Source organism: Castor canadensis, chromosome 5 (assembly GCF_047511655.1).
Source record: "Castor canadensis chromosome 5, mCasCan1.hap1v2, whole genome shotgun sequence".
In the NCBI taxonomy this organism is placed as follows: domain Eukaryota; kingdom Metazoa; phylum Chordata; class Mammalia; order Rodentia; family Castoridae; genus Castor; species Castor canadensis.
Genome location: NC_133390.1, coordinates 88,609,743 through 88,632,293, shown reverse-complemented (window position 1 = coordinate 88,632,293; position 22,551 = coordinate 88,609,743). Strand labels below are relative to the sequence as shown.

The 22,551-nt window shown below is 35.9% G+C and overlaps 2 protein-coding genes across 7 annotated transcripts in view; one reads left to right on the top strand and one right to left on the bottom strand.

The window, feature by feature from the left end:
- Positions 1-6,187, top strand: part of Fxr1 (FMR1 autosomal homolog 1) — a 58,892-nt gene extending 52,705 nt beyond the window's left edge. For 2 of the 6 annotated variants that reach the window (XM_020179520.2, XM_020179519.2), the window contains 4 exons: positions 95-295; positions 943-1,023; positions 4,368-4,459; positions 5,168-6,187. In XM_020179520.2, the coding sequence (XP_020035109.1) occupies positions 95-295; positions 943-1,023; positions 4,368-4,459; positions 5,168-5,338 (545 nt within the window). In that variant the 3' untranslated portion in view covers positions 5,339-6,187. The remainder of the gene's footprint in view (positions 1-94; positions 296-942; positions 1,024-4,367; positions 4,460-5,167) is intronic. The other 4 variants (XM_074073685.1, XM_074073684.1, XM_020179523.2 and 1 more) reach the window with 3 other exon arrangements.
- A 7,760-nt stretch (positions 6,188-13,947) lies between these two features.
- LOC109699655 (mitochondrial import inner membrane translocase subunit TIM14) lies at positions 13,948-18,665 on the bottom strand. Its single transcript, XM_020184474.2, has 6 exons — positions 18,478-18,665; positions 17,451-17,502; positions 17,302-17,375; positions 16,076-16,155; positions 15,399-15,469; positions 13,948-14,134 (listed from the first exon to the last, which is right to left on the bottom strand). The coding sequence occupies exons 1-6, from the start codon at positions 18,478-18,480 to the stop codon at positions 14,064-14,066; spliced, it is 351 nt and encodes a 116-aa protein (XP_020040063.1). The 5' UTR covers positions 18,481-18,665; the 3' UTR covers positions 13,948-14,063.
- Between the last annotated feature and the right edge of the window lie 3,886 nt (positions 18,666-22,551).

Here is a 22,551-nt window from a genome sequence, read left to right as displayed (position 1 = left end):
TTCTTTACTGTTGATATAGTTCAGTATATAGATCAAAACATTCATAACTGCAGCCCTCTTAAACGAATATTTCTTGCCTCTGACATGAATATAGTGCTCAAAGATCCAGACAGCAATCCATACAGCTTACTTGATAACACAGAATCAGATCAGACTGCAGACACTGATGCCAGCGAATCTCATCACAGTACAAACCGTCGTAGGCGGTCTCGTAGACGAAGGACTGATGAAGATGCTGTTCTGATGGATGGAATGACTGAATCTGATACAGCTTCAGTTAATGAGAATGGGCTAGGTATGTAAGCACATAGGGAAAAGATACCTATTCACACACACGTATGTAATTGTATGATACTGCTAATGTGTACAGCTATTTTCAAAAAATTACGCAGTTCACAAATACTTTTTCTTAGCATTGACTTCAAACAAGGTAGATAGCTTTTTGTCTTAAATGTCTAGTTTTCACGTTGGTCAGAGTCATTATTTGACATTGGGAGGATTTATTAAAGTGCCCTTTGATGCGTTAAATCAGTATAAAAATTCAACTGCTGTTGTGGTCCCCAAATGAAAATTGAGCTTTCTGCTTAGCTCTTTAAAATGTTTATAAATGACTTTATTGAAAAGGGTATATGTCATGAGTGAGCATTAATTTCCAAAGGGCTAAAATGTTAACTTGGAGAGAAAACTACTCCTGAATTGGTGGTAATTTAAAATTAAGTCTGAGAGTTAGCTTTCTTATTAACTATAACCCTTTTAGTCCATATGATAATTCCGTCTTTAATGTATTTGCAGTGCTTTAAGCCACAGTGTATTTACTGTCAGTATTGTATGCTGTATCTTTCATGTTTAATTAAAAGTTTCTCTTTTCCCTTTAAATAAGGAAAGACTTTTTTGTTTTGTTTTTTTTGTCAGAATAGTTCATGGTAAACTTTGCCATTACAGATGATAGTGAAAAAAAACCCCAGCGACGCAATCGTAGCCGCAGGCGTCGTTTCAGGGGTCAGGCAGAAGATAGACAGCCAGGTAACTAGAGTGAACCTGTTGATATCAGGTCACAAGCATGGAAAAAATGTTATGTCTGCATTCTAAATATATTTACATATTCACATGTGTGCATATACATTCAAAATTTGCGTTGCATAAATTGTTTACTCAAATAATAAGAATACTACTAAAGAAAATGCATTTTCTCACTGTGTAAATGCTTAGTAACTGTTGTAAGTTAACTAATATTGTGTCTTAATTCTTTACATGGAAGTACTATTAAGAAGGCCATTATTTTACCTCCCTTGGCAAGTTTTTCACACTTGAGGTGGGGCCTACCCTCCCAGGAGCTATGTTGAAGCGTGTAATTTAGGTTGATTGACAAAATTGGGCAGCTTTTGCATGGTGCCTGCTTATTGTACCTGGATTCAGCACCTCATTTTTGTGGAAATTGTAATACCCAGTTTATAGAAGAAGTATAAAAGGGGAAAATATTGAAGTGTCTTTTTCCTGATAAGATGCATGTTTTGTTATAGTGTGACACCTGTTTCCTTTACACCTACTAACTATTCAAATTAATAGTATTTACTTAGTTTCAGTGTGTTAATTTTATATATAGTAATGATTTTTAGGAACTGCAAAGAAAATTGCTTGCTGTGTCCATACCATTTTGAACATAATTCTCTTCGCTGTGTATCGAGATTTACATGTATAGTCACTATGAAGAAACTGTGTACACTAGTAATAAACCCCTTTTAAACTAATTTTTGCATTCTTTCCAAAACAAATTATTTCATGTATTTCTCCAAATAACATAAATTCTAGCATCTTTAATACTTTGAGTTTAGTGATTATAGAGACATTTGGGAAAGCTAGTTAGATAATATAATTTCCTATTTTGAAAAGTTCATGTTTTAAAGATGGAAATTTTAAAAGGAATTAAAAACTGTCAAGTAAACAAAGTGTCTAGAAAATGTGTGTCTCCCTCTCCCCCTTTCTATTCTTTCCTTCTTTTAGTGTTAGTAATTTCATTTTTTTGAGAGTGGCAGAGCAGTGAATAGATTTTCTGCCCCTGCTGTATAAATAAAATTTCAGGGTATTCATATGGGTTTAACATGAAATAACTTAAAACATAATGAAAGGGCTGCAGATAAAAAAGACTAGAGTAAGATTTCTTGGAAAAGAGGTGGCTATTTCAGAAAGGTATTGGTTGAAGCTTGAGTAAATTTAGGGTTTGATAATTGACAGTAAGTAATGTTGCAGGCTGCATCTGTTCCTGTTACATTCTGTTAGGGATTACTGCATTTCCTCTTCTAAAATGTCTAACATTTGGCCAAAACTCAGCCTCGGCTTCCTTCCCTCACAAAACATAGGAACACAAGGTGGGTTGAAAATTGTTTCTTGTTCCTAGCAGCAGTTCAGAAGGAGGCATCCTCCTTTTAAAATTAATCAACATTCTCTTAAAAATACTATCATTTAATTTGTTTTTATTTGCTCCAGATTTCTTGTTAAGCAGTTTTTATTTAAAATGGTACAGTAGTTGTGTCAGCTGATTCTTGGACAACATAGAGGAAATTCTAGAGCCCAGTTATGCTACAGAAATTGCCTATATTTACTTAGATTTTCTAAAGGTAAATTAGTCTGTATTGTATACTTAAGAGGCTTATATTATAAAGGTAGGCTATAAACAGGTTTTTCTTCTGTCTGAAGTTTCTTTTCACTCCCTTTTATTGGGGATAACTCTTTAATTCATAACTAAATCATGGTATATTGTTCTATGTACATAGCAGAAATACTTAGAAAGGATCTAAGAATTGTTTCAACACTTAAATTTCTCAGTATGCCTGTGTATGCAGCAGGGTTTTGAAGTAAATGCATCTTTTCAGATGTCACTGAGGCCTACAATATGGAAACAGCACTCATTATGCTGCTCCCTAAACTGGCTAGAATCATTCTCAAAATGGTTTTGTCAACATGTAGGTAGACATAATGATGAAATAGACTGTGATAATATCTCCTCTTCCCAATATTGTAGATTGATTAAATCTATTTATAAACTCCTTACCAATGAATTTAAATGATAAAAGTTACAATGCTTCAAAGTGAGCATACTGAATTTCTTATAAGTTTGAAGGAAAGTAGCATTTAAGTAATGGTTCCTAGAAAGATCTTGGATATTTTGTTAACACATTCATAGTTAAGAAAAATGAAGTGTAAGTACTATTCAGGTTTTTGTTATGTCAAAGTGGAGTTAGGACCAAGTAAGTTGAATCTAATGGATTTCTCTCATACTTAGTGACTTTAAATAATTTTCCTTGCTTTCATTTTTTAACATAATTTAAAATACTATATTTTTACGTATCAGGGATTTCCTTAGGCAGTTTTTGGTCCAATGTAATTATTTGAAAGAAAGAGGGTAGTTATTTTTATTTTTCCTCAAATCAGCAAATTCTAAGTTTTAAGTCCTGAGACCAGTCCACAGTTCCTATAGAGCAGAGATCATTCATTGTACTTGTACAGCAGTAGGGAGTGAACATGGGTTAGTCCTTCTCCTAATCTCCTTTCTCTACTTCTTTGCAAAAACACATTTCTCTGTCAGAAGTATTTCTCAGGGCTCAAATAGTAGAGTCCCTACCTGCCTAACAAGTGTGAAGCTCTTGAGTTAAAACCCACTACCGCCAAAAATATAAAAAGAAAATTAGTCCCTAGCAAAGAGAGGGGGCGGTCACTGAATTCAGTCTGACCCTTTCCCACGCCTGATCAGTGTCCACACATTTAGGGTGATTAATGTTCACATCTTCAGGGTAGGGGTTAGTTATCCTTAGTTGCTTGTTCTTATTTTAAACCAGATGGTTAAATCAATAGGGTTTTTAACATGAAACCATCACAAAATACCACACTTGGATATCTTAATTGTGCCTCTTTTTTTTTTTTTTTTTTTTTTTAAGGCAAAAAGTAAATTTTCAAATTTATCATCATGACCTCCACATATTTGCCCCATTTTTCTTCACTAATAATTGCAAACACCTGTCTGGACTTAGAACACTGCACTTGCATTTCTTCTTTTGCTTGGTTGTGGGTCTTTACAATAATTTGTCCCACAATCTTAGTTTCAACAGGAAGGAAATAGCTGGATTCTTGGGAAAGAGGACTTCAGTCTAGATTTCCTCAATCTCCAGCTTGAAATTTTTTATTGCCAGTACTAAAATCATAGGCAAATTTTACAAGCTTTGTTTTTTTGGTTGGAGGTGGTACCCATCTTAATGTTTTGAAATTGGGTGATCCACCATTAGCTTATTTTAATCATGAAATTACTCTTTATCCATAAATAAACTTTAGAAATATTTTTTCAACACCTGTAATTTTTTTCTCATCTTTAACAGTCACAGTTGCAGATTATATTTCTAGAGCTGAGTCTCAGAGCAGACAAAGAAACCTCCCAAGGGAAACTTTGGCTAAAAACAAGAAAGAAATGGTAAGGAGAATTTAACGTGTAGGTTTTTTTGTTTATTTATTCATTTATTGGTGTTTTTTGCCTTTTTTGGGGGGGTTTAGATTTATTTTTTACTTAACTTAATGTATCATCACTTGTTCCCCAAAAAGACAAATAATAGTTTAAAAAGACTTTTGAATTTGTTCGTGGCCCCAGATAATGAAGATATGCATGCTTGAGCCAGAAATAGGTTCCAAATCAAACTTCTAAATAGCTTTTGTAGAATTTAGTCTGCCCAACAATACTGGGTGTTTAGACTTAATTTGGTGAGCCAAAAACTATGTTTCTTTTCTCAGTAGTGGGTATAGATCTTCTAAGTTTCAATTCTTTAAATGCTTTCAGGGATTTGATGTTATATAAATAGGAGTTTCAAAAGAAAAAAAGGTGAGTAAAATAGATGATTTGCTTTACTTAGGGTATTAGCTGTTTATATCATTTACATGGTGAGCTTTCCCAGAGGTTTAAAATACATTAGGTATAGGTTTCAGGTACTTAGAGATACAGAGTTGAAAGACCTGGGGAGTGGAGTAATTGTTATTTATTTTAAATATTAAGAACACTTTAATTCTTTGATTTGTTATGACATATGAAACTGAAGTTTATTTTAGCTGATTGTTTATGTAGCTATTTTCCTCCACAACTATAGATTTAATTTATAAGGAAGTTGAAAAAGTTTTCTCCCTTTGGCAGGCAAAAGATGTGATTGAAGAGCATGGTCCTTCAGAAAAGGCAATAAATGGCCCAACTAGTGCTTCTGGCGATGAAATTCCTAAGCTACAGCGTACTCCAGGAGAAGAAAAGATTAATACCTTAAAAGAAGAACACCCTCAAGAAGCAGCAGTCCTGAATGGTGTTTCATAAACTGAAGAAGTTCCTAGTTTACAATTCTTTTACATTACATTTACAATAGTGCTTGTACAAGCTTGCCAAAGATAGAATATGGATCGCCAGTCTTTACATCGCACTTTCAGTTCCTCCATTTGGAATTCAGAAAGGGGAGGGATCCTGAAGAAATCATATGTTAAACATACTTTGACACCTACTGTGTTAAATATATCATCAGATGTGCCTTGAGAATAGTATATGTAACATTAAAAAAAAGTTGCTGGCTATAGGAAATGTTATTTTGTTTTCAAAATATGGCAGATATGGGGGGAGGTGGGTGGGTTGGGATCCCTAACGTAATATTCTTTATGAAAAGCATTAGCTGCTTTTGTTACATTTTTAATAATATGCAACCACTTCTTCACCTGAGGAAAACTAGAATGAAATGCAGTCTAAAATATTTTGCACTGAATTGTAATTTCATTAGTTTAGTCTGGAAACTGGTCTGTTTTAATGTGTTTCTTAATGCTGTATGTAGAGGAAAGTCTGCAGACCACTGGAATACATTTGTTAATTCTCATCTGCAGGGACACTGGGTGATATTGGCAGTGACTGTTCTACATTGAGGCTTTGTTTGGTTTATTTATTAAAATGTACAGTATTTAAAAATCAAACATAGCTTTAGTTAAAACACTAAGCTGATGAGTCATGTCCATTCAGACATAACCTGAACTACTGAAAAAGATCAATTTCCAGAAGGTTTATTCTGTATACATGTTAGTCTCCAGTAGAGTATCTTTCACCTTTTTTTTTTTTTCTTTCTTTCGGTTGTTTGATGTGCAATATGTTTTTGTATGCAGGTAGTAAATAAACTTTGATCTTCCATTTGCTGATTTTTAACTTTCTACTTTTTATGCCAATTGTTACAAAGTAGTTGGAGCTACTTACAGGCTTAGAATAGCATTCTTTGCTTTTAAAAAAGCATGTGTTCTTGCTCATACTTAGTTTTATAATGTTGACCATTTAATCATTTTGTAATGACTCCTCTGAAATCTTAACACTAAAAATTTAGGCTGTTAGAATAGATGGTTCAGGGAATTTATGATCCATTTGATACTAGAAAAAAACTATCAAATTCTAGTCAAAGGCAACATTTAGAGAAAGTGGGATAAAACCAGAATTTTACTTTAGTTTATTGAAACATTTAAAAAATTACAAGCAGTTTTTAAATAAGAGGCCAGTAGTGTGCTTTGTGATTCACCAAGAAATCTAGGGAGGTTTTTATATTGTAATTAAAAATAATGTAGATATTTCAGTCAGAAGGCTTGCTTTCATGAAGGGCAAGATTTTTACGCTAAATTTTAAGAGTTACAATGATAATTTATACATTTTTAATTGTGAAGTCAAAGAATTGTGGACCTGGCTGAGGGGTTTGCTCCACAAAATTACATGGTCCACTGAATCAGAAAGGATAGCCTTTTATCATTTGGCATCTGAAAAATTTTTATGTGCATAATTTGTGTTAATTGTGTACATAAAAATACTAAGTGGTTTTGATTTGTATGAATTGAAGTGTGATTCAATGTACAGTTAAAAATGTGAAAATTGCACATCAGTATATGTAGAACCATAGCCCTCAAATATATTCTAATTGAGGTTAAAATGTGCTGGTGTTAAATGTTTTTATTGTCTTAATCTTAATGGTCTCTGATAGGGAGCGTTTTTAAGTAAAGCATGAATAGTATAGTTCCTGCAACAGGTAATTTCACATTTTCCCCTTTTGAGGTTCTGGGAATTAAACCCCGGAGTCTTGCACGTGCTAGTCAAGTGTCCCAGTTTATGAAGAATTTCAATGTCCTAATTGGCAAATGTGTTACAAAGAAATTTTTTCCATAAAGATTGTTTCAGTGAGAAAGAAACCAAACTGTACTTAAAGTGAGTATAGCTATAACTGAAGCAGTTTAAAAAGAGTTAACAATATTTAAGAAACAGTTCAGATCTCATTACTTTGGATTGACTAAACTCAATGACTTGGGAGGTTGGAAAACATACTGAAGAACTGTGATGAGTATACCTTTGTTTTAAGCAGTATACAACCAAGTATCCAGTTAGCTTGATTCAGGTTGCCTTTAAACTTAATTTTGAAAGGAGTCTATATTTCTTTGCTGCTACGCTAGTTTGACGAGATGTTGTCATGGGGGGTAGTTGTTAATATACACTAAACAAGGTCAAGCAAAAAACATTCTGAAAGATCTTGTGCTGCTCAGACAGTTTCAGCATATATATATGTGTGAAGTCATTTGTAGAACCTCAACTGAACCACAAAGGTAGGAGGCAAAAATAATCTTGATTTTCTTGATACCTTGAGAGGAGATACGTTTGTTGGCTAAACCTTTAAAAGGGCTTGAAACTTGGGCAAAGTGTTACCTTGGGTAATGTGTATAAGTTGGGATACAAAAAAGTACTGATTTTAAATAGCTATGTATTCTAACATGGAGTTAAGGAGAATTAGCCCATCAAGTCAGTGACTTTATCGAAGTTCACCTTAGATACTGCTTAGTACAGGCTGAGGGATGTTGCTTAATGGATATATATATAGTTTTTTAAAGAAAGCACAGGTGATACGTAAGCAAAAGAACTAAAGAATAGGGAAACGCTAAGCTCTGATCGGTCATAACTCTTGTACTCTAGAACCCCATCTGTATCAGACCTTTCTAGGAGAGTTCTAACACTGTTTTGCTAAAGTTACAGGCATTTTTGTAGCTATTTACTATTTAAGGTTTTGTATCCTGAGCAGAGTCTCTGTAGAGATGGTATGCTAACTAAGTGTCCATAGCTGTGGTGAAGCACCATTTGTGTCCTCTGCTTTTTGAGGTTCAAACCATGACTAGGTCTATAAGGAGCTTGTATTAAGGGTAACTAAATGGAATATTGTGGCTATCATGCATTAAGTCCTGGGTTTCAGATATGTAGAAAATCCAGTAAGATGTTTGGTGGTTACTGGAAATGACAGGGAAAATTTTTTATTCTTGAATTTCTAAAAGGCTTTAAAGAACTTAGGTTTGAAATATATAGGATGTTATAAAAAGTCAAACTATTCACATCTTTTGCTGTTTTGGTTTGGAATCCTTAAATCTTTTCATAAGGATGTATAGTATGTTAAATTTGCTGGCCCCTTAAAAAAATTAGTTCTCTCTAGGATGTGTGTTTGAGTGGATTATAGTTACTGATAACACATTATTAACCTGTGATAGGTTCTATTTTAGGAACTGATGCAATAAGGTAATTGTAATTGGTGGTCAAACTTTTGGCACAAGGGGTGTTAAGTTGAAAAGTATACTCTGCTGGTTGAAGTAAGTACATAGATCAAACAGTAGGTAATTACCACTTTTATGGGTCAAAAATAACTATTGACAATTTCCTATGGCCCAACCTAACTGCATTTTTAAGTCCAGCTTTTTCAAATTCCATAAGGAATTCAGATATCCAGAAAACCCCTAATTACTGGGTGATGTTGGTACAAATAGTATTTCACTTTTCAGAAGGGTTAATGATGCTGGATGTGGTGGTACACACCTGTAATGTCACTACTTGGAAGGGTTAAGGTGTAGGAGATTGCAAGCTTTGGCCGTCCTAGGCTATGTGTTGAGATCCTGTCACAAGGGGGTAGGTAGGTGTATCACTGTATCACTTTGGATTCAGATTGATCTGTATTTTCTACTTCAAGCACTGAAGGACATGAAAAGCCCGCTTTATAATACAAGTTTTCCTATAATCCACTTGTCAGTTTCTTCCTTCGGCAGTTGAAAGGGGAGTGAGAGGTAAAAGCATACAACTGGGAGTCAACTATTTTACTTCTGTTAACTTACACTCTGTGGCTTCCATTATGTCCAACAAGATGGCCAAACTGATCTTGAAAGACCTTCCTCTATTTTGATTTTTGGTGGTACTGGGATTTATGCTCAGGTCCTTATGCTTGCTAGGCAAGCACTCTACCACTTGAGCCACACCACCAGTCCTTTTTTGCTTTATTTTTCAGATAAGGTCTCAACATGTTTTATTGGGGGCATCCTGGATCACTATCCACCTACCGATGGTCTTCCACTTAGCTGGGACCATAGGTGCTCATCATGTATTCTTACTGGTTGATCTGGGGATCTTGCTAACTTTGCCCAGACTAGCTGTAATGGTGTCCTCTTGATTTATATAGCTAGTAGGTGGGGTTGCAGGCCTGAGCCACTGTACCTGGCCCTAGGATCTTCCACTGTTAATGTAACTTGAATCTGGTCATGCATCAGACCCTAGGTAACATTTAACCAGATGCTCAATCTCACAAGGGGTATGCTGAATTAAAAGTGTGTGTGTGCGTGTGTGTTTTACATGAATCCATACTAATTAGGCTAAATGCCAAAAGGACAAAATAATTGTTTATTGATTTCCTCGCTGTTAACAGCTGAGCTACCAAGTTACACCACTTTAATATTGGATTTCTTTATATTTCAGTGGTTACATTGTTATTGGTGAAATACTTTCTGCATGTTGTACCTTTTTAAATTAGTTGTAAAGTTTACTCATTTTCTTGTTTAGAAACCACTTGGATTAAAAATATTTTCCAGTACTTCTAGATAAAGCAATTTATACTAAAATTTTGCCTGAAGCTTATATTTCATCTCCTTTGGGCTTTATTTTCCAAGTGACATGCTGTTTTCAAGAAAAATAAATTTGAAACTTGTTTAAAAAAAACACTAAAGTGGCAGCAAGTGCTACCGTTTTCCAGATCATACCATAACACTGGACTAATAGGTTACAGGGTAGAAACACTTCTTACATCCTGTTGCTAAGGCAACAATTAGCTCTAAGCAAATGCACAGCATTCTGAACCACAGTGTTAACAAAAAGCAGAGCTTGGGACATTTATGTTTCCAGATAGTCAAGGCTACTCACACTCAGTATTTTTATACAACCACAAATTTTAAATTTAGTTACTTTCTCTTTATAGTTTCCTATTCTGTTCAAACTTTTGAGCCAAGTTTTAAGTTTCTTATTATGTTCAAAATATAACTTTCTGATGTAAGGTTTTCTTTATAAAGTAGTGCATACATTTTCAGTGCTGAATACAGTATAGTTTTTTCAGTATAACACAGTTACTGTTAGGGTTTTTTCCTGTGTTGTCATTCTTCTAGCTGCCTTCTATTTAAGATTAAGGATGACTGGGAGACCATATAACTAAATATTGACTCAGCAGATATGCAGAAATGGGACGTATTTACAACCTTTCACGTGAGTTCTCAAATTTTGAGAGAGGGTGCTATTTGTCCAGGCTGGCCTGGAACTCAAGATCCTGCCTCAGCCTCTCCAAGTGTTAGCAATACAGCCATATGCTACCATGCTCTACTGGTTTTCAAATACAATATTTTGAATGGCATGTGCCTTTTGGAATAGTGATCTATATGAGTAGACTATTTTTGTTTAAATGCTTCTGTAAATACTCCCACTATTTGGAAATACTTGGAGGCAAGGAAAAGATTGTTCACTTCAGGGCCACTTTCATTCCCATTCCCAACAAAGTTTTTACACACTCTTAGTGATGTCAACTTAAGAGGCCCAGTAAAGGGAAAAGCAAAGGGGCTAAGGGACACAAACTTATGGCGTACCAGATCTGTCAAGTCTGGACAGAAATTCTTCTCAAATCTCTAACGAGAACTAATATATAAACCTAACCTATGAAAGAACGTAAGTGAGCTAGTGAATTCCAATACTCGGTTCTAGTTTCATTTGCTATGTAAACTTTTTTTTTTTTTTAATTTGTCTTTTGTAAAGATTTTTTTCCCATTTTATTTTATTTTATTTTTTTTCTTTTATTATTCATATGTGCATACAAGGCTTGGTTCACATTTGCTATGTAAACTTAAGAACAGTTTGCTCTGGCTTTTCACTTCTCTAGCCATAAAATGTGAAGAAACATTGAACAATTTTGATTTGGTCATTTATCCTTTTTTACAGATGAGGAAGCATGAGCCCTGAGCATAGAGATCACTTGCTGAAAAGCCACCAGCTATTCTTGCAGAAGCTTAACTTGAATCCCTGCATCTTCTATTCTCCGAGTATGGTTGTTTAACCCTACCTTCCCATTTTTTCCCCAAGCTGGGTATTGAGCTCAGTGCCTCTCTGCCTCTGAGCTACACCCTTAGCCCTTGGTCTCTGTTTAAAGAGTAAATATCTGTGGATGGAGATGTGAGTGGTAGAGTGCCTGCCTAACGTGCACAAAGTGTTGGGTTTGATCTCCCCACATGGTGGGGGGTGGAGAAACAATTTACCTGTAAACACCAACTTGTAAGGAGAAAGGCCTAAACTAGATGCTAAAACTACCACTACCAGACATCTTTGGTACCACCAAGGAAAATATACTTGGATTACCAGAATTGTGAAAGTCACCATCAGTACAGAGGGTAGAAGTACGGAACTTTAGATCTAAGAAGGATCAACTTTTCTCAGTTGGTCTCCTTAGGCACATTAATTCATTAAAACTTGTTTCCTTACGAGTAAAATGTACATAGTAACAAGTCTATTGAGAAAACAATGCTTAGCACCAAGAACTAAGTGTTTTCTAAGAAAATACCAATAAAAGATAAGACTTCTATAGATCCTTGCTTTGGTTAATCATTAGGATCTACAGCACTCACATAGATGGCATTTAAATATTTAGTATGCTTAATAATTTTCAATGAAATGTGGACTTACCCACTTGAAAAAGATATGCCTAGAGAAAATAGAACTGATAGCTATGAAAGAGAAATGTGATTCACCAAACTCCTTTGTATTTTTAAGTGGTTTTCACATGGTCTTAACATTTAAGGTACTTAATGCCTATTGCATTGTCTTCCTTTTTATAGTTAATTGGTGATTCCTATGGGCATATTATCACACTGTCTTTCAAAAATCTGTTTTTAATTTGTAACTACCTCAAAGGTCTTTATAGAAAGTTTTTTGATTAGGCCAAAGAATTGAAATGAAAGATAAGTAAACCAAGCTAAGGCGAATCCTCAGATTCTTTACTTGTGAATTCACCTACTTAATAAAATTTATAACCCCCAAGTCAACAGTCAACATGCTTTCCTGGTCATTTTTTAATAACTGCAAACTGGCAAAAAATTTGAATTGCACCAGGTGCTTAAACAGGACAATGGTCTGCCTTCTTGTTTCTACTCTCATGAATAAGTATCCTTTATGTACATGGTCATATTTCATGTTTGTGTTTTTTGTTGGTGATTTCTCCATTTGAGATGGCTCTCTACCAAAGTAAGCTATGCTGTAGACTGAGATCAGTGTTAATGAAGCAACAATACATGTTAAATAAGGTATCTTTAAACACTTAAAACCAGGTTCTGTGTTGATAGATGGATAGAATATGTGTGAATAGAGGCTTACAAGAGCCTCTTTGTTCCCAAACTTCTGTATTTAAGAAATGAGTTTATAGAACACAACTGTGAATAACAAGAACCAACTGTACCTTCACTTCTCTTGTCCCTTGAATTAACTAACAAAAAACCTCATTCTACATAAAAACCTTAGAAGCTAGTGCTTCATCATATTCAGACTTCATTAGATTTTGAACAGTACAAGATAGAAAACAGCCAATAATACACCTTTACTTTAAAAGTGCCCCTTGACACACTGAAACATGAATTATGCTCACCTCCACTAGTTTGGCCTTTTTGAAATCTTTTATATTCTATATTAAGAACTTTGTAATAATTTGAGGAAGTATAAATGGTAGGTAGTATAAATCATTTTACAGCTACACATTAAGGGTTGGTGAGTGGCTCCGGTGGTAGAAAGCCTGCCTCACAAGTCTTAGGCCTTAAGCTCAAACCTCAGTACTGTCAAAAAAAAAACGAAAAACCAGCCACGCATAATACTGTTTGGGGATCACTGACCAGATAACCTCAGATGTTTAATACATATTGGCCCTCTGGTTAAGATCCTTACATATTTTATGTTAGACTGATAGTCATCAAATTTATTAGCTTGTAAGTTTTTAATAGTCCAGGATGGATGCTCTTCATATTGAGGGAATTTCAATATCACTAGTAATGTTCAGTTTTGGTCATATAACTACTGTAAAATCTGAATTATATAGAAAAAAAATAGGAATAACTTCCAAATGACAAGTCTTTATCAGGCTGTAAATACTTCTGATTAAAAAATAGGACCTGTATTCTCAAATGTTTATAATTTTATAAACATCTGTTACTGACTGACAGACAGATACACACCTAGATAGTATCTTAAGTCAAAGTTGTGGCTATATTCACTTTTAGTTACAACATTCCAAATTGCTGGACCCAGTTGTACCTTGAAGCAGCTTCACTTCCAAACGTGAGTCTCTACTTGAAAAGTTTGTGCTGATGTCATACTTACCACTTATTTTAGTTACCAATTTATGTCTCCCATTAAACTGGGAGGGGCTCTTTTAGAGCAGGGACTTAGTGTTAGAGCAAGTCTAAACCCTAAATTCTTTGTTAAATGCATAATTTACATTATCTATTGAAATAGTATGCATATTTGTAATTACTGAATATTAATTCTCTACTATAGTATTTTAAGATCCTCACATTTAAAGAAAATATACCAAGGCTTTGACATAACTTGTTTGTACTGAATCATTTATAAAAGTTTATCTCAGAGGCATTTTTTAATAAAAAGCTGGTAATCATACACATAAATTATACTAGTATGAACTTAAAATTCATCATATTTTTCATTTTTTAGCGTGACCTTCTAGTAAATCTTTAGCTTCATTGATTTTGGCTGCTATATAAGGAGATCCTCCTACAGGAAGAAAAAAAAAACATAGTTATAATATGGATTCTAAATCTGGTAAAAACTCATTTTAAGGATCCTAATGATTATTTGGAAGGTGAAATTTTGTATTTTCATTAGAAAAACAACAGTAAAAATGATGCTGAATTGGATCACTATATATGGTAGGATATTTGACGAATGAGAAATGAAGTATTTTACATGAGGGTGATTTTTCACAAAAAAATACCTTTTTAGAAAGCTCAAAAAGCTGATAGAAGTAGGATTTTAAAATCTCCCACATACATATGCTTTTGAAAGAGTGTAAGTTAGCTGCTCATGATTACAAATAATGAATGAACATTGACTTAACACTGTTATTAAACCATGATACTAAATATTTTCAGGTTTCTGAGCTTTGTGTTGGAAAGACCCCTATTTGCTTTAGGTTCTCTTTCTGTCTTCAGTTTTTCTCTTTTCCTACAATCAGCTGGCCCTTCAAGATGCCATTTATAGCTTCTGTCCTACTAATCTGATGGAGCAGTGTGTTTCTAAGACTAACAAGCAGTATCAATTGGAAATTTGGCAGAAATGTAAACCTACTGAATAAGAAGACCTCTAAAAATATATGATAAAGTTCATACTCTTATTAGATTAGAAACCAATGACTGTCCTGTTAAAACTGTCAACACCCTCTTTTATAAAAGGCCTCTCCTATGTGAATAATAAGATTTGTGCCCTGGAACATGAATTTTTGTGCCCTATCTTTTGGTATTCAATTAGGAGTTCTTTTCAGTACAGTCAAGGCTACTTAGAAGTATAACAGAAGCAAGTAAATACATCCCGTAAGTTTCTAAAGTATCTAAAAAGGATGTAGTAAAAAATCAGTTTAATTAGTTGAAATTTAATACTTGCTTTACTAAACAAGTAGTACTAGTATTTGTGACCATCACTATTAGAAGTCATACTTTATCATAAATGTAGATTTTTTTTTTCCTGGTACCTGGCCTTGTACTTGCTTTGGTAAGTGCTCTTGAGCCACACTCCCAGCCCAAAAATACAGATTTTAAAACGATTATCACTACTACCAAATTACCGTAGATCTATTCATTATTTAAATAAAAAATTTCCCTCAAATTTATTTTTTAAGAAACCAAAACAAAAAACATGGTCCTAGCCTGGGAAACTGCTCTCACACGGTTTCAGGCATTTCTCTTAAGACAGCCAAGAATCAGATATAAAATCATTCTAATAACAATTAGTCCCTCCAACAACATGGAGAATGATTATTTACCTTTGTCTGGATGATTTAAGAGCATAATTCGTCGGTGAGCATCTCTTATTTTTCCTTTATTGGCAGTAGGGCTAATTAAAAAGAAAAGATAACTAGTTATTTCAGTCTATTTCTGGGTCACATTAAAAATTATAAGGGCCAATTAAAGATTATGAAACTAGTAAATCAAAATAGTATAAAAGCCTGTTATGAGCTCCAACACAAATGTAAAAATGCATATTCTAAATTGGAGAATTACACTATCTTAAAAAAGTAAAGCATTTTTTTGCTCACGGAATGACTCAAGTGGTAGAGCACCTGCTTAGTAAGCGCAAGGCCCAGAGTTCAAACTCCAGTCCCACAAAAACATCTAAAGTGTAAAACATTTTCAAAATTATAGTTGGAACTTGGTAATATCGAACATTTCTCTTGGAAAGCAGAATTTCAGCACAGAAAATGTCTTAAGTTATAGAGAACACTGTGCTAGTCTGTTGAGAAGTCTGTTAAAATATTTCTTAGTGTGCCTTCCATGTGACTTTTGTAAGGAGTACTTAGCCCTTAAAGAAGGAGCAGCAAGGTTCCATTGACCAAAACTGAAGATAGCAACTTTCCTGGTTCAGCCTCCCCTTTAAAAACTGCTTTATCCTTAACTGCAGAAAAATTAAGGAAATTATTTTTTTATTAGTATTAGAAATTACCTTACACCTAGTATTAATGCTGCTTCTCGTTTTGTCATTTTGGGTTCAAACCCACCTCTGTAATAGCCACCACTGAAGGCCTGAAAAGGAAATGCATTTGTAAAGAAAGATTAATACAATAAAAAGTTTTATGTTGCTAAAAAGTGTAAATACCCACAGAAGCAGTTGAAAAACTTTAGAACTTTAAATGCAACTTCTATATTTTAGCTTTGTAAATAGCAACAAACTTTTTATCAGTTACTGAACAGATCCAAATATGAACTTGCCAAAGGAACAGTATCTGACAGTTATTTCAGGAGTGAGTGGAAGACCGTTCCTACTCAACCATATTCTAGTTAAAAATTTGATCTCATAGGACAAATATGGCTTAGACCAGAAAAGGATCTGGAGACTTGTTTTTTCTTTTAAATAAGTGATTCAAGGGAACCACTAAAACAAGACTTTATGGTATGTGTGGAGAAAATCACGCTGTCAGGTCCTCCTTGATACTAGGTCAGAAAAGTAGCTAAAGCCCACTTTCTTTTTTTGGTGGTTCTGGGGTTTGAACTCAGGGCCTCACACTTGCTAGGCAGGTGCTCTATCACTTGAGCCCACTCCTAGCCCTAAGCCTACCATTAATCAACATAAAAAAGTTCAACAAGCTGTCACAGCCATACTCTTTTTGGTGGGCGGAGGTGATACTGGGGTTTGAACTCAGGGCCTTGCACTTGCTAGATGCTCTACCACTTGAACCATGCCCAAAGCCTTTTTTTTAAAGACAAGGTCTTGCTGTGTTGCCCAGTCTAGTCTGGGACTCCTAGGCTCAAGCAATCCTCCCACCTCAGCCTCCAGAGTAGCTTGGACTACAGACATGTACCACCTTGTCCAGCTCAAATTCATTCTTAACTGTGACAGCAGAGGGCAAGATTATCATATCTCATTATACCTAGTAAATTAACTGCAGTGCTTAGTAGGTGTCATGTTGGCCAAGAGCACATACTAAGAATGGATCACTTTAGGTCCCCTTGTGCTTTTGAAAGAATAGATGAGGGAAAGCAACAACGTGAACACTGAAGTTAATAGCGTGAAAACAGTAAGTGATACTTTCACAATACTAGAACTGTTAATAGCACCCGCCCTTAACTGTCACATATAACATTTGATTTCTTATAATAGCTAAGAAAGAATTTACAAACACACTTGTAGCAAATTTAGAAAAAATAGTGAAAATGTATGGTAAGTCTTACAGATTTTGGTAGACTTTGAAAAACTTGTTTTACTTGAGGCTCCATATGCTTCATGGCTTGTAAGACGTATCGGCCTAAAACCAAAAGGAATATAATAAATTAATCCCCGACCTCCCTACTTCACTTTCATTCCCAAACCATAAACAAACCTGCAAATCCCGCAGCAGCAATGCTCAGTCCAACTGCAACCACTGTGCTGGCCTGGTAAGGGAGAAAAAAAGAGTCAATGTTTACGTCTTTCATTTCCATCCTTATCATGGCCATCCTAACTCATTACACATTTCATTTCAATGGAAGGAGAAATTTCTTAAAGGGAAAATATTCTGCCTAATGATCCTTTAAAAGTATTTTGTATTGGGTATGATGATTCTTGTCTATAATCCCAGCACTATTTTAAGCTAAGGCAGGAGGATGCAAGTTCCAGGCCAACATCAAGAGACCCTGTCTTAAAACAACAACAAAAAACTTGGCAATTTTTAGGTAGAATGCAGTGTAAAGGTTAGAGATTTTCATTACGGAAGAAAAGGTTAAGTCTACTTTCTTATTTACCTCTACAATACTGAAAAGAATGATTCCCTCCCGTTAAAAACTTTCACCCCCTGCCACTTGAACTGGATTAAAATTCAATCAAGAGCAGCAAAAATAAGGTTTGTACTGGAGAAGGAAAAATTCTCCAGAGGGACCCTGAAAAATTCTCATAAAGGCACTATCAACACTAAATGTGGACATAAGTGCCTTTCAGGGAGCCTTCGGCACTGTCCTCACTGTCCCGTTATCTCCTAGTGAGGCGCAAATATACTCAAGAAGCAGGATTCAGAAATCTATGTCAGCAAAAGTCAAAGGGAAAGTACACATCAAAGTCAAACAAGAACTGTGATGTGTTTGGGAAAAGGGCAAATAAAAAATGCGTTTCCTCTAGTCTCCATCCAGCCCATGAAAGCCTCTGACCTTAAAGGTGCTCAAGAGGAACAACGCCTGCGCGCCCGGAGCAGCGGGACCACGGACTAGAGGCTGCGGCCACTGCCGAAAGACCGTGTGACAACAGAGGTCGAGGAAGGGAGCAACAGTGTGACTAACTCCCCGGGAAGCACTGGGGAACCCAGCCTCAGAGCCGGAGCTGAGGTTGAGGCCTCCACAGGAAGCCGCCCGGGACACCGGAAGGCTGAACTAACTCACCATGGCTCATGCTCGGCTCTCCTGACCCACCCGGAGCGCGGTTCATCCCAGCCCAGACGCCACGGCTATCAACTATACGCCTTTACCAGAAAGCGACGCAGCCACAGCCAGCGAGCACAAGCCCCCAAACACTGGGGCCTTACGAAATACGGCAGTAGCAGCCGCAAACTAAACCGGAAAACTGTCGTAAAAGGGACCAAGAAGGAGGAGATAAGTTTTCTCAAACAGTGGGCGGGCGGAGAACGCGACTTCGGGTTGGTTGAAGGGTGGACGTATCGCCTCCTTTCTGGGTTTAAAGGTGGGGCTTTTCTCTTTCTTTTGCCCTTTGCGCCTGGCCTTTTGGGATTTAGAGACTAATGTCAGAAAGGTCATGGAAGACTATGGGGATCTTTATTCAAAACTCAATCGGTTTTCCAGCACTTAGCACCTCGCGTTGCCATTTGCAGTATTTGGTTTGTAATCTTTAAAGGGAGTGACTGTGCCTAAACATGCTGTGATAGATTTCAGTCACAAAGCCGAGCAAGTATTAGCAAGCAAGAGGATGTCCCAGAAAACAGAAAGGACCGTGCTTGTTCAGGGACTGCTAGCTAGCATTCTTTTATTTAGCGGTACTGGGGTTTGAACTCAGGGCCTACACCTTGAGCAACTCCACAGCTCTTTTTTTGTGATGGGTTTTTTCAAGATAGAGTCTCGTGACCTATTTTCCCGGGCTGGCTTCGAACCACGATCCTCCTGATCTCTGCCTCCTGAGTAACTAAGATTACAGGAGTCAGTCACCGGCGCCACTGCAAGCTAGCGTTCTTTTATTAAGAAGAATTTTATGTAAAGATGTGGCTGGAGAGTACTTTTGGGAATGTCTGGGGTTTTATTTTGTAAAATAGGATTATCACTTAATAGACTGATCACGGAATCTCAAAATCCTACAACTGAAAATTGCTATTTAAACATTTACACCCTGCCCTCAACATAGATAGGGATTGATTTCTGCCCTTTTGGGGATTAGGTTTCAGATATCACTGCAGAGGTGCTTGGAAAGAAAAAAATAGTGATGATGAAATTGGAAGTTTGTGATGCCAGTGTTTGGATGATCAAACTGGGAAGTTACAAGTATTAAAAATCTGTTACCGAGCAGTTCTGTTGGTTGATTATTAAACAAATATGCAAATATCTTGTTTTGTTTTTTTTTCCCTTGTCTGTATAGTTTCCATTTGATCTCCAACACCTCTTTTAGCCCTTAGGTTTTTGTGATGTAATTTATTGTCAACACACAATTTAAGGTGACATCCTGCACTGACACTAGTGTTAAGCATAATCTTCATTTTTTTTTGCCTCTTTTTCTTTTATTTAGTTTTTACCAAAAATTACAAAAGAAATAAAGGAGGCATAATCAAACAAATAACAAAGGGCCAAACTGGGGAAAACAAACTGGAATGCTTCTTGGAAATTTTATTATGCAAGTTTTTGGTAATACAAGCTATGGTGTGTGGTTTGCTTGAGGAACAAGTTACTATACAGAAGCCCAACCTAAAAAACTGAATGTAGGCAATATAGCAAGACTGATTTGGAGATAGCTCTGATTTTGGAGGCAGATCAAACTAGAGGTACAACCTGGCTCAGCAAGTTATTTCTAACTAAGTTTCTTATTTGTAAAACAAATGAAAATTACCAGTTTCATGATGTTAGAGATTATGTACATAGTGTGTTGTGCTCCCCACATAGCCATCATTCAGTTTGGGACTTTATTGTTATAAAGTCCCAGTGTGCAAAGGCTCCCCAGAGTCCTATGACACTTGTTTATGGATAGTTTGTTAGTCTCTTCACTATCTGGTAAAATCTTGGAAAGAACCTTAAAAACATTCTTTTAAACTATCCATTGCCTAATGGATAGATAATCATTCCTTGCTTCTAGCTTCTGGTGGTTTCTAGCATTCCTTGACTTGTTGCTGATTCATTTCAATTTTGTAGGCCAGTGTGATAGTTAATCTTTATTGTCAACTTGATAAGTTCCTAGGAGATTAGTAAAGTGCATGTGTGTGTGTGTGTGTGTGTATGTGTGTGTGTGTGTGTGTGTGTGTTTCCGGAGAAGATTAGGGGGGGAAGATCTGTCCTGAATGTGGTGGTACTATCTGTTGGAAATATTGGGCACTGCCACAATCACAAATGCTTATGGGAAAGGCAAAATTTAGTTCTGCAGAAGGGTGTGCCTCTGACCAGAGTCAGGCAGGTGAGCACACTGAGCAGGAAGTCTACCCAGTTTTTATCTCTCATGCAAGTCTGCCCTCACCCTGATAGAAGGGTTTGGGTTCACAATCTTTGCAATTGGCTACTTAGAAAAGAGAGCATGTGGGGTAAGGGGCCCTTGAAGAGGGAGAACAAGAAAATTCTTTTGGGGCATTCATCTTTAAACAGGCAGTTTGAGATTAGGACACTTGGTGATAAACAGCTCTTTGACCACAAGAACTTTGCAAGGTCAAGCAATGTTTCACAAAATATGTAGGTAGCAATTCCAGGAGGTTAGCTGGCATCTACACAATGGTAGTTATACATTCACTCCTTTGGGAAAAAAAAAAAAAACACCTGACTTCAGTTGATTCTCACATATCCAATGTGGTGGTACTATCCCATTGGCTGGGGGCCTAGATGGAATAAAAGGGGAAAAAGGAGCAACCTCCAAGAGCAGGCATTCTCTTCCCCTGCCCCTCTTTTCTGGCTACCATGATGTAAGCTGCATTGCTCCCCTATGCTCTCCTCACTGTGATAGACTAAAACCTGAGCCAAAATCTATCCTTTAAATTGTTTTGTTCAGGATTTTGTGACAGTGATGAAAAAATCTAACACAGCCAGCATGTTGACATTTGACTATACTGTCTTCACATGGCTCTTTTCCTTTTGTGTTGTAAAATCTCTCTCTCTCTCTCTTTTTTTGGTGGCACTGGAGTTTGAACTCAGGGTCTCACACTTGCTAGGCAGACTCTCTTATCACTTGAGCCACTTTACCAGTCCCCATAAAATCTCTTGTTTTTCTCTTCAAGAATACATAAATTTCATGTGTAATCCAGAGTAATCGCCCTGTCTCAAGATCCTTAGTTTAGTTACAGTTTCACAGACTTTGATAAATATTCTTGGGTAATATTCTTGAGTTCCAGGGATTAGAACCTGGTATATTTGGGGGCAATTATTTGGTTTGGTACAGAGAACAAGAGAGGAAAAAAGAGGAACTAGCAGGAACAAGAGAAAGAATGTACTCAAGCATGTCTACTTGATTTCTTTGCCACAATTTTTTAATTAGGGAAAATATTTCTCCTTGGAGATGAATAGAGAAAGGTGAGAGAAAATAGCTAAGAGTTTTCATCTTGTACTGTGACTTTCAAACTTTTTTTGACTATAACTTTCAATAAGAAATATATTTTGCATTATGACCCAAGGAACAAATATATGTACTTGTGGACATATAGAGAAATACCCATAATTGAAATTTGTGCTTATGGAATGATACTTATCTTATTTTCATGAAATACACGCTGGTCTTTTCTATTTTTTTAAAAAAATGTTAGGGCACCTATAAATTGATGACCCACTAATTACTCATGACCTAAAGTTTGAAAAGTATCACTCTGCAAGAATCCAAGCTTTGAAATAGGTTGTCAGACAAATAAGGGGTTTTCCTCTCTAAATACTGCCAAACATTGCTTTATATAGATTATTTCATTTCATTCTGTGAAGGGGCATTTATTTCTGTTTTGCAGAAAAGGATTTTTTCTACTTTTAAAAGATTTTATTAGAGGAAATAATCCAATGGTTATATTTTCCACAAAATCAAAGCTTCCCAAGGACAGAAAACAATGGACTTATTGGTGATCTCAGTCTCAGGATAGAGACTAGCAAAAAGTAGGCACACTACTCAAAAAACGTTTATGGTAACAAAGAAGGGCCAGTACAGATACAGAACTGTGACACCTTCACTTTTTGTTCACAATTGTTTTAAAACAATTTTCACCATCCAAATGGGAAAAATCAAGATTGTGCGATATCCTCAGTAGAGCCCAATATAAGCACCCTTGTCCACCTTTGGAG